General features: G+C 32.5%; 1 protein-coding gene across 6 annotated transcripts in view; it reads left to right on the forward strand.

Annotated features, from left to right (window-relative positions):
• Nucleotides 1-13,083, forward strand: part of ATP8A1 (ATPase phospholipid transporting 8A1) — a 290,003-nt gene that overhangs the window by 94,662 nt on the left and 182,258 nt on the right. For all 6 annotated transcript variants that reach the window (XM_074229523.1, XM_074229525.1, XM_074229524.1 and 3 more), the window contains 4 exons: nt 1,261-1,426; nt 4,096-4,223; nt 8,005-8,082; nt 9,371-9,459. In XM_074229523.1, the coding sequence (XP_074085624.1) occupies nt 1,261-1,426; nt 4,096-4,223; nt 8,005-8,082; nt 9,371-9,459 (461 nt within the window). The remainder of the gene's footprint in view (nt 1-1,260; nt 1,427-4,095; nt 4,224-8,004; nt 8,083-9,370; nt 9,460-13,083) is intronic.

Consider the following 13,083-nt stretch of genomic DNA (forward strand, 5'->3'; position numbering starts at 1 on the left):
GACTGTCTTATTCCTTGCACTGATGACCCCAGCCCCTAGAACAGTACCTAACTTGCTTCATCAATGCTTGTTTGTTGAGTAATTGATTGATTAGATCCATACTTCTCTATGATACCATGACAACTGGGCAAGAAGATTTTGGAAACCTGCAAAGGATAGCTCTAGTCAGCCAAGTTCCCATCTGTAGAATCAGAAGTAAATTAATATTAAGAGTCAAAGAAATACTTACTGGTGAGCAGAAGCAAAAGGAATGACATATATAGATCATTGGTGTCAAACTCAAAGAGAAACAGGATCTCCAATATATACATAACAATCCCAATAAACACTTAATTTTTTTACTTAGTTTTTAAAATGTATTTACTTAATTTTAAAATATAAAATTCTCTATGCTTTATTGGTTTTTATTTATTTTCTTAAATATTCTCCAACTGCATTTTTTTGGTTTTGGTTTTGGTTTTAGCAAGGCAGTGGGGTTAAGTGGCTTGCCCAAGGTCACACAGCTAGGTATTTATTCAGTGTCTGAGCCAAGATTTGTATTTAGGTCCTCCTGACTCCAGGGCCAGTGCTTTATCCACTGCACCACCTAGCTGCCCCTCTAATTTCGACCATACTTGCAAGTTTTTTGGCCCTTATGTTTGACACCTCTGTTGTGGATGGTAAAGGAATAAGTGTTACTTGTAAATTTTTATAAACTAAACTTTTTATCCAATAACAGAAACCTATCTCTTAGTCTTCTATATTTCTTTTTATGTCTTCATAGAAAATCCATTTAAATGTTTAAAGAATTGATAAGCTTGTTCTTAGGAAGCTGGGGAAGGAAAACTAAGGATTTGGGGGACTGCTAGGAAGCAAAAAGAAATAAGGATGGCAGTTTGAAACTGGAAGGGAGGACAAAGGAGCCAAAACCTAGTCTCTTGGAGCAGTATTGGTGTCTCAGAGATACTTTTGGGATATATTATAGGTACATATAAATTCAAAGGGAAGCATTTTATATAAATTTTACTTGGAGATATTTTATTCAGAAAAGTATTTTTGTTTATTTTAATATTAAAGGTGTTGAATTCTTATGACACTGAATTTGAGTTTGTGAGATAAGCTTTATCTTTTGTAATAAACATTCTATCCCCCATTTATTCTAATGAATAGTTTAAATCTCAAAGTACATGACTTACACAGTTTATAAACTTTTGTACACAAATACAAGCACCCACATTTCAAGAACTTATTTTGGTTGTTTGTATTCTTTTTTCTCTGTAGAATTCAACAAGCCCACCCCTGAAGCTCTCCAATGTAGAACGGATTACAAACATACAAATTCTGATTTTGTTTTGTATCTTGATTGCCATGTCTTTAATCTGTTCTATTGGTTCAGCTATTTGGAATCGAAGGCATTCTGGAAGAGACTGGTATCTCAATCTCAATTGTAAGTCTTAAAATAATTATGTCAAAAGGTGTTTCCTATGTGATAAAGATAATTTTAATATTTATATTTGTTCCAGACAACCATCTTTGAAGATAATGAAAAGAGCTATTTGTTGCTCTTTAACACGAACCTTTTTGGAACAGAGAAATCTCAACTTACAAGAATACTAATTCTATAGTATCTAAATGGAGTTGAATGGGCCATAAGCTATATAATATCATATACTTTCTCAGATCCAAGTATTTACTGCATCGCATTGCATTTTTTTCTTAAGTTTTATTCAGAAATTCCTCAATGAATGGCTATGGATAAAACATCAAAGCTCTATGGACTCTTGCAGATGTACCCAGAGTCTCTGAGTCTTTTGAGGCAATAGAGGGTTGGCCTTGGATTAGTAATACCAAGCCCTCAAGTTCTACCTTAGGAATATGCCAACTTTGTGATCTTGGCTATGTTCTTTAACTTCAAGCAGTTTTTTAAGAAAAGTTTCTCCTAAGTTTCCCCTTTAGATGTGCACTTTCCACATGGAGGAGGGAACTCCATACCAAGAAGTTCTACACTACAAAAAATCCTACTATGCCTGGAAAATGAATCTGATATAAAAGGCAAAGAGGAGCTGATTTTTATGTTTGCTATAGTCATGAGATTATTGAAAATCAATTTTGTAATCTATTAATTTTATAATCTTCATTTTTAAATGAAAATTTTTTAATTCAAAATGATTCAATAAACACACACACTAGGATAGACAGCAAATGAAAATTTCTTTTAAAACTTTTTTTTAAAAAATAAGAACTATATCCTGTTTCAAGGAGTGATGAAAAATAGGAAAGTGCCCAGTTACATTAATAATGAAAGCAGAGTTGAAGTAAGTTTGTATTTATGGCAATTGCAAAAATATTTTAGAGCTTTATTGTACTTCGCAAGCTTTAAAACATGCTAAAAGTGAAAGTACTTTGACTTTCGAATCATGAGAAAATTGAGTTCTGTAATAGTTAAATTTTCCTGTTGCAAAATGTCATTAAAATAGTTTTGTTTAAAAACAGAACATTTTTATTCTTTACTATTTTGGATTTAATGAAACTCTAATGGAAAATTCTAGTAAATTTTTTGCAATTCCTTTTGATACGTACCTAGCCAATAAATAATTCTCAGTCTAAAAAAATGTTAAAAAATAATAAATGCTATACAATCTCTGCTTTATATCATTTATTCAGGGATGCATACCTTCCAAAGTTAGTCTTAAAGTAATTGATTTGCTATCTCTATGTCATTTCTTATTTCTGTAGCCTATAATTATAGCCCTGGTGCTGTTATCATTGTGTACTTATATTTATCATTGATTGCAGAAAGCTATAAGTAGTCTGTGCAAAAGTATGAAAAAGGTAAAGACTGGAATAAATGACTGTAAAGGAGATAAGAGCAAGTCTTAGAAGAAGGTTGAGAAAAGAGAAGGAACTTCCCCTAGTACCTTCCTTTCTAGGAAGGTTTTCCAGATGAGATAGCATTGAAATTGCAGCTTTCAGGAGGCCAAGGACTTCAACAGATGAAGATGAGGGTCGAAAGGTGAATGTAGGAGCAAAGTGAGATCAAGGGATAAAGTCCATGGTGACTGTGGGAGATCCTTGAATGCCAATTATAAGCCTGAGATATTAGGAGGAGGATGACCCCATTAACAGAAATAAATATTTTAGCACTAGATACAGTTTAGGGAGGGAGATGCTAACTTCCAATTCAGATATGCTAAGTTTTGTGAAATGGAGCAATAATTATTTGAACATATCAAGTAGGTAGAAAGAAATAAGCTTCCAAAAGTCTGGGAAGAGTTCAGGGACATTCTGGGTGCAAGTATCTATTTAGGAATAAGTAAGACTTTAGGGTCACTGTAGAAGAGAAGAAGCCTTTACAGTTTATAACATTCTCAGGTAAAAGGAATCTCAGAAACCATATAATTCAATATTGCATTTTGAAGTCAAGGAAATGGAGGCTTTTGGAGATGGAAAGGACTTTGACTAAGGTTATATAAAAGTAATCAGAGAGATGGGATTTGAACCCAGCTCCTGATTCCAGAGCCAGTGAGCACCAAGGAAAGAAGAGAAAGTTGGAAAAAAAAAGACCTTAGTACATACCCATGAGAAAATACTTAGGTTTAAGGAGAGAAAGGAGGATGACGGTATAGTAGAAGACATAAAGCAAGAGAGGTCCTAAAGGCAGGAAAAGCACAAATATTCAGTTGTAAAGATGTGGTGAGGATGTGAATGGACCATTTTTCATTTTGGCTGCTGATGAAGCACAGCATTATTTAAATCTGAAGAAAATTGAGAAGTTTTTTCTTTTTTAAAGAAATTTCTAATAAAAACTTGTATAAGATAATCCTTACCTATGTGAGATTTGCACATTCTAAACCAGTGGGGTTTTTTTCTTATTGTCCAAGGACTTCTGATTAACAGTGAATTCTGAAATCCTTGATAATCCTTTCAATTCTTACAAGGATTGCCAACAGTGATAGCATTGATCCTGAAATACAGCACATATATCTGAGAAAATGGGACTGTTGATTATTATATATTTCATATATTAGAAGACAATTTTTTCCTATTGATGTTCTAAATTATTTTACTTTGTTTTTAATGTGTCACCAAAATTAACTTTTCCCCCCCTTTTGACAGATGGTGGAGCTAACAATTTTGGACTGAATTTCTTGACTTTTATTATCCTCTTCAACAACCTCATTCCAATCAGCTTGTTGGTTACATTGGAAGTTGTTAAATTTACCCAGGCTTACTTCATAAATTGGGTAAATAGGATTTATAATTGTGATTTATACCAATCTTATACATTGTATTGTTTATCAAAAGACATTTGTTGCTTGCATTTTTCTTACATTAGAAATTTTCATTATGAAAAATGCATTCAATTTGGGAGTCTTAAGGGAAGTTTTAAGAAATACATTGTATATTTGAAGGGGAACAATTTCATGCTTAATTGATTAGAAATTTTTTAAACTTTTTTTTAACTTTAAAAATATTTATTGTGGCAGTGGATAGAGCACTGACCTTGGAGTCAGGAGGACCTTAATTCGAATCTAGTCTCAAATACTTAATATTCACATAGCTATGTGATCCTAGGCAAGTCACTTAATTTCCCATACACTTGCAGAACCAAAAAAAAATATTTTTAAACTTATTGTGTTCATCTGTTCATTATATTATAATAATATAATTCAAGAATGTAGAATCATAAAATTATATATTTAAATTGCTTTAATTTAAGATGTATTTTAATATTTTCTCTTCATTTTTCTAGTCAAATGTGTGATTCTCTTCCATTTTTAAATTTGAACTTTCAAAATATGTATTAATGGTCTAAAAATTAATTCCAGAATGAAAAGCCTGCAGGACTGGGCTAGGGACTGGGTCTGTCATTTCACTGACATAGGAAACTAACTCCCTTGTAAAGAAGTTCCCTCCTCCAATACTGATTGATATCTTCTCTATAATTTTTAGTCTTAGGGGGACCTAAGAGCTTAGGTGACCCCATATATGTCAGGGACTAGTCTTCCTGTCTCCAAAAATGTTTTCTGTCCACTGCACCAAGTTATCTTTCTATGTTCATAGCATATATAGGATAATGATTGCTGTTTGTTTGATAAATTAAAAAAATATGTTCCATATTGATCGGGGTAGGGGGAAACAGGAGACCCTCAGAACTCCCCTCTGTAATATCAACTTTATGTATAAAGGGCAGTCTTTGTTCCACAGTTTTTTTAACCTTAATTTACTTCTAAAGAGTGCATTACTAGAAAGGATATTAGAACAATTATTCATGAATCATTTGACCTTGAAAAGCCCCATTTGGCATTTAACTTCATACTTTTTCATGCACCTATTTTGGGGAGTCGTAAGTAACATATTGTATATACCACAGTAGTTCATTCTTCCATGGAAAGATGAATTTCAGCAATATAAATACATTGTTTCATTTGGTGTTCTACATAGTCTAAATTCTTTATTGGAAGCAGCATTCATTGATAGAACTTTTTTTAAGTTGTTAAAATTTGTTGAAGTTTTTTTTAAACTTAAGACTAATGACTATAGATTTGTTGGACCCATTCTCTCATTTGCCTTAAGATTCCTGAGAGTCTTATTGCTTACCTGGCAGTGTCTCTCATTTTCATGTATCTTCTCTGTGGTTTTTTTTTTTTAATTAACGTTTGCCCCAAGGGAAACTTAAAAATTGACAACATTTCTCACCCTTTGAGGCTCTCTTCAGTGTTAGGTACCATAATTGAATCCACTGAGGGTAAATTATGGTTTTCTTCTTTTTAAATTAAATCTATTTTTAGAAGCTTACCTGATGACAACCATGTTTTCCTACCTGAAAATCAGATACAAGGTCAAAATAATTTTTTTCAGACATCAGAGAATATTGCTTGGGCTTTTTATTAACACTACTGATATTCACATCATGCTGAAAGCCACAAATGATTCACATATTCATGTAATCTTATACTGCTACTTCTACCAAGGTAGTATAAAATTTATATTCCCTTGAGGTTTAAGTCTCTTAATAGTCCAATTTGACTAGAATATAGAGTACTTGAAGGCAAGAAATATAGATTGAAGATAGATTAAAGAAATATTGCAAAGGGGCAGCTAGGTGGTACAGTGGATACAACACCAATCCTGGAGTCAGGAGGACCTGAGTTCAAATGCGGTCTCAGACACTTAATAATTTCCTAGCTGTGTGACCTTGGGTGAGTCACTTAACCCCATTGCCTTACCAAAAAAAAGTGATGTTAGTGAGGGAAGAATTAAGGATTTTATGTAAATAGGTAAGTGAAAGGACTCTAGAATTAGGAAAATAGAGGAGAAGAAAAGTCATTTTGTGGGGCAAAGGTAATCAAGTCTGCTTTTGAACATTATTCAAAATGGACTTAGGCTTCATCTTACAGGAGCAATAATGTGAAGACTTGAAAAAATTAATTTTGGGGGTTTTTGGTAGCACTTGGCTTCTTATACCTGGGTCTACACATGCACATTAAGAAATCACATTTGTTATTGGATAATAAATATAATATAAACTGTTATAGACTATTTTGTTCTTTAAAAAAAAAGGTGAACCTTAAAGTCTAAACAAATGCAGTAATTTTGCAAGGCAAGGCTACAGAAGTAATATATTTTATCATAATATAGCAGTAAAATTTCTTTAGCTCATGATTAATGGCTATAACACTGTTTGCATTAATGTGACTTCTGATTTACAGAATTTTTAAAAAGATTTATATTGAGCATTTCTAAATACTTGAAGTAGCCACATGAGCTTGCAATAGGTATAAAAAGACTTAACCCTACTCTGGACTTTTTCTGTTACTAATTGTACCAACTGATTCAAAATTACTTAATCTCAAACTATAGAAGAGTAGATTATACTGGAGTAAACTTAGCCAAATCCTTTACCCTTCATCTATTAAATGAATCTTTTGGATAAAATGGTCTTTGACTTTATAAGTCTTAAAACTGATTCTTTTGCATTATTACTAGAAAATCCTCAAGTGAGCCACTTTCCCACCATATTTACCCTTTTATTTTAGATTTCTAAATATGTTAAGAATAAGTTGTTTTTAAAACTATGATAAAGATAGTGATATTTTCATTGAATGGTTTCAGAAAAAAGGAAGTAAATCTCTGCTTATCTTCTATATGTGGTGGCTAAGTATATTGCTATCATTTAAGCAACCACATGGATTGGTAATTTTTTAATCAGACATTGTGAAGATTAAGAAATTGATCCAGGGGCAGCTAGGTGGCAGAGTGAATAGAACACCAACCCAGGAGTCAAGATGACCTGAGTTCAAATCAAGCCTCAGACACTTAATAATTAGCTGTGTGACCTCGGGCAAGTCATTTAACCCCATTGCCTTGCAAAAAGAAAAAAGAAGAATTTTATCCACTATCCCAAGGTCAAATTCTGCCTCTGACATAAACTACTGTTGAGCATTGAGCAAATCACTTTAGCCTCTCTACTCATGACCATTAAGCTGTAAAGAAAAAGATACCTTGTTGTTGAGTTATTATTTCAGTCCTGAACAACTCTTCAGGATCTCCTTTGATGATTTCTTGGCAGAAATACTGGGGTGATTTGTCATTCTTTCTCCAGTTTAGTTTACAGATGAGGAAATAGAGGCCAAGAGACTTAAGTGCCTTGCCCAGAGTCACACATCTAGTAGATGTCAGAGACTATATTTGAACTCAAGATGAGTCTTTCTGCATACAGACCTGGCACTCTGTCCACTACACCACCTGGCTGTCCTTTCTCCTCACCTAAGAATTCCCTGTATCAATGAAATCATTGGTCCACTCCCCACGCCCAACCTTAAGTCAAGGCTATCTATCTGACTGTCTAATTTTAAGAAGACAATATCCCCATGAGACTCCTAAGAGCCTTCTTTTCTATTCCCAGTTTTAAACTGTGTGATGGGAGCTGTGAGACCTATCACAGGATCTTAATCATTTTTAGTTGACTAAAAGAAAATGCCTGTGCTATGAGTATACATTCACTTTTTGTTTGATTTTTAGGATCTAGATATGCATTATGAACCTACAGACACTTCTGCTATGGCTCGGACATCTAATCTTAATGAAGAACTTGGCCAGGTAAATGAAAAACCTTGGAATATCAGAGTAAGACTTGCTTCTCTAGATGACCTGGGGGATCCAAGAGAGCTATCAATCTATTTAACAAGCACCTGGTTTGTGGCCATATTTTATGAAATACTGAAGGAGGGGTTGTCATTGTAGGAGAATTTTCTAAAGAAATTTATGCTCAGGGCAGCTAGGTGGCAAAGTGGATAGAGCATGACCCTTGGAGTAAGGAGTACCTGAGTTCAAATCCAGCCTCAGACACTTAATAATTACCTACCAATTAACCCCATTGCCTAGCAAAAACTAAAGAAAAAAAAACAGAAATTTATGCTCTAAGGATAATATTATTAAGCAAGCATGGGAATTTTACTAATAGTTTTTAGAGAGGATTTGTTACCTATTGATAATTCCTATTTCTTTATAACTGTATGACCTTGGGTAGGTCATTTGAATTCTATGGCTCTCCGCATCCACATTTATAAAATGTGGTTCCTTCTAGCTCTAAATCTGTGAATCTTTGAATCAGACGCAATAATATTATGATTGCTGTTAGATTTTTTACTATAAATGAATGAGAAGTTAGTGTATAGTGCTATTTTCCTCATTAGAGTGCAAACTCCTTGAGAGCAGGATTTGTCATTTGCTTCTTTTTTAATTCCTATTGCTTAGCACAGTGCCTAGAATTTAGTAGGCATTTAATAAATGCTTATTGAGTGAGTGATATTATTTGATATAATGATGATCAATAAGAAGGAATCTTTTAGATCAATATTTTCTTCCTATTTAGACTTAACATCCTAAGTTTTATTTAAAGCAATAAAAAAGTAAAAACTTTTTCCTGTATACTATTGCCATTAACCAACTTTATGTTTAATGACAGTTATGCTAGTCTGATTAAATCGATTATTGTTTGCCATCACTTCCCTAAATACTTTACATTCCTAGTCCATTATTTGCTCTTTTGGGAAATCCTGATAAGCTCTTTAGTTCTTTATAAACAATAAGCAATACTATTTTTGACATATTTTGCCATTCATTATTATAAATGTTACAATTTGAGCAGCTTCCACTGTACATTTATTTTTCATTCAGCAATCCTATATGAAACTTACTGTGAAAGTGTGTTGAAAAATAATTGAGCTACTCTGAGATAAGTAGAAACAAGTATGTTAAAATTGATTTGCCAATGAAAAGCAAAACAGGAAGTAGATTAGGTTTCTTGCTTCATGCTTATCATTTAATGGACAAGGATGAAAATGACCTTTGGAATTTTAATGTGAATTTCTAAACATTTGTTTAGGTTAAATACATATTTTCTGACAAAACTGGTACCCTGACTTGCAATGTAATGCAGTTTAAGAAATGTACAATAGCTGGAATTGCCTATGGGTAAGTTGTTTTTCTTTTGTTATTTTTCCCCAGTTAAAGAATGTCCTACACATATTCAATTTAAATTCTCAGCTTAACTTAGTTTATTTATTTCCTCTCTCAACATAGATTGAAGGTGTATCTTCCTTTAATTGATAGTTTTCTTAATAATAAGCTCACTCAATATTTTCTTTTTCAACTGAAAGTCATTTAACTTGATTTGTTATTTTCCTTTTCCACACAGCTATACTGCCTTTTTAATCCTGAAATTTTGGCTCTAAGGAAACTTCTGAAGGTGTCCTCCACAGTTCCCTATACTAGAATCATCTGAAATAGTATTAGGATCACAAGTATATTGGCAGGAGAGTGGAAGCTATCTTTCCATTATAAACTAAAGTTTTCAAATTAAAATGATTTTATTGTCCCATAGCAGTCCTTTCCTGTATTGTTCTCTCTTCTGTGTTTTCATCCAAGGTGAAATCTTGATCAGATTTGTGATGGCCCTCAGGTCCTATTTTGAGGGAGGCTATTCCTTTTTTCCCAAGTGTTTCTGTCTGAACTTAAACATTAGAGGTGCTGTTTTTTGATAAATACTGTGTAATGTCAAAGAATTAATTATACAGAGGCTTCATTTACTAGAAAGATGTGATTAAAGAGGAATATTCATCTTCAAGTTGGACCAGTATTATGGAATTTTCTTGATGCCATTATTTACTGTGTTTAATAAAAAATAAGCATACTAGGCATGATCATACTCATCACACATGATCATATTCATCTTCAATCTTTTGCCCTCATATTCAATGTATACATGTATGCACAGATAACAGTGAATCAGCATTTAAAATTATATACTTAAAGCTACATCTTTAAAGATATTTCATTTTGAAAAAGTATTTAAAGGAATTATATAGAAATATACATATCTGTCCTGTATGTTTGAATATTAAACCCACAAAATGCCAACTCTATACACACACCTGAGAACTGATTTTTGTATTTGTAGTCAAAGTTGCCATTTGAAATGCTAATCATTGCTCTCTTCCCTAAAGAATTAATTAGCCTCCTATCATTACTGAGTGTAAGGTGCACCTTTAAGGATAGTAAAAGGTGTTTATTGTCAAATACATTTCTGTGGAGGTTATATCAGGACCCTCATTTTTATATGCAAAGTATACTTGAAGATAGTTTGACTCTGCTAATACTTTTGCCCCAGTGCAAATAGCTAACATGTTCTTTCAGGTAATATGTAGGAGATCTGAGTAAACAAGGAACTTGTCTCCAAGAGATAGCAAAATGTCATCATCATAACCTTGCACCTGCTAATTTGTTATTCTCTCTATCCCCAAATATATGTTTAGAATCAGTCATGTCTTATTTATTTTCTCTTGGGGTTTTATGTCTATAGAAACACTCAATATCTTTAACAAGTAAGAAAAGTGTTTTTACCTAGGCAAAGATTATTTTCAGCTAGGAGTAGAAGAATTTGAAACATGATGATAGTATTGTCATTTGAATTTATCAAGAAAATTATCCTAATATATTTATTATATTTTTAAAATATTACTGCATTTCTTTGAATTGTTCTATAGTTCCAAATTTCTGACAATTCAGATAAACCTCTTCAGGTGTTAAATTACTGAAATGTGAACGGTATAGATTAATGTGTTCCTAAATTTCATAATCTTTCATATAGTGAGATTCAATGGTAGAATAACATATGTGGAAAGAAATTAAACTTTATTATAACTGGAAAATTCATTCTTTAGTTATTAATGAATATAGTTTATCTAGTCCATCAAAATATCACTTTAGGGACTTCAAGTTCAGTCATATTAACACTTCAAAATTAACTAGAGTATCTATTTTTTTCTTATGGGGATGGTAATGATTTTTCACTTTATGCTCAAAAAGTTACTGAAACAATTTAACCAAATCAGAAAAATCTTAAATTTATTGAATAAAAAAATCACTTGTTAATTAAAATTACTAGATAATCATTTACTTTTAATTTATTGTTGATATTTAATAGTAAAGATGTGATTTTCTAATGTTGACATATTAACCTTAAATATGAGCTTTTTTGTAAAGTAGAAATATTTTTATGTAACTATGTGACTCCAAATGAGCATGAGCAATTTTTGGAACCCTCTTCAAAGAATAGAATTAGCCAGTAGATAATGTTATCACTTTGACAAATTGGAGTAGGTACTTTGCTAATTTATTAACTATTTGCAGACTAACTCCAACATATCTTTCTAGTATTATTTTGAATTTCTTCCTGTTGACAGAGTTTTCTCTCTGTTCCAACCAATAGAATATTCCCCCAAATTGAGTATTTCCATTCTGTCTATCTGAGCTTTTCATTCAGAATGTTCCTATGACTGAAATGCATTTCAAGACCATTCGCAGAAGACAAAATTTTACTCCTTGGAGGTCAGCTCCACCATGAAGGCTTCCCGGATTGCCTACTGAACCTATTCTTCCCATCTCCAAATTTGCCCAGAGTCCTTGGGCCTAAAATTCCAGATATTGTAGTTTCACAATGGACTACAAATTCATTAATAGTAGAAATTGTCAATTTTTTTTTAAAAAGTGTGTATCCCCAGAGCCCAGTACAGTGCCTTGCCAATAGAAAGCATTTAAGAAATGTTATATTGAAATAGATGGCATTTTTTATCTTTGGCTGAAAGCATTAAGGGTTTTTTAGCAGAGGGATGCTAAGATCAGTGGATCAGAGAGAGGCGTGCCAATCAAGAGGCCAAATACAATTATAAGAGCAAGGGGTAGAGGAGTGTTTGGGTCCTTTTTTTCTTATATCTTTGAGTCATAATAAATGAAGTTATGAGCCACAAAGAACACACCAATACATCATGGGAATTCAGTAATAGACTGATATAAAAACTAATGATTACTACATATTATAAGTCAGTTGATTTTAAAATTTTTTCTGCCTTTATGTACATATTATTTTTTCCAAATTTCAATAACATTTTGTGATTGTGAGGAGCTATTAAAAATTGTGATGTTTTTTAGTGCTTAATGGTTTAAGATTTCAAGGCAAACCCCTCTTATAGAGTGATTAATTCTTCTTTGGTACTAACTTTACCCAAGTAAATTGAGGTTCTGTTTCTGAGTACATATTCATTTCTGAGTACAGATTCATTCTTGTTCAGAATAATTGAGATGTATTTTGCAAATGGCCTACTTTTTGCTGCATTTCCCATAAAAATGAAATTACTAACAGCATATTTTAATTATTCTATAATTTTTCTTACAACTGTTATTCAAGCTAAAAGGTTAAATAATACAATCACATTAGTACTTATGTACTTTTGTCACTAAGCAAATATTATCAAACATGCTTATATAAATATTGACTTTTTCTCAATTTGAAGACTTCCCAAGGTTTTTTTTCATAACTCCTGGCCATTTTCCATCTCTGACAGTCATCTTCTTAATAGCAGGAACATGTTAACCTATTACATTAACTCTGGACCTTCCTGGCATTGATTAGTCTGCCTAGAACATGCTGCTTTTCATTTTTGTCAGCAAAGGCTGCATCACACCTGCAGCTTCTGGGCATTTAGATGACACCTTTAACAATAAAAAAAATCTGAATCCTGCAACTACTTAAAATGAAGC

This window comes from Macrotis lagotis, chromosome 3 (assembly GCF_037893015.1).
Source record: "Macrotis lagotis isolate mMagLag1 chromosome 3, bilby.v1.9.chrom.fasta, whole genome shotgun sequence".
Taxonomy (NCBI): domain Eukaryota; kingdom Metazoa; phylum Chordata; class Mammalia; order Peramelemorphia; family Peramelidae; genus Macrotis; species Macrotis lagotis.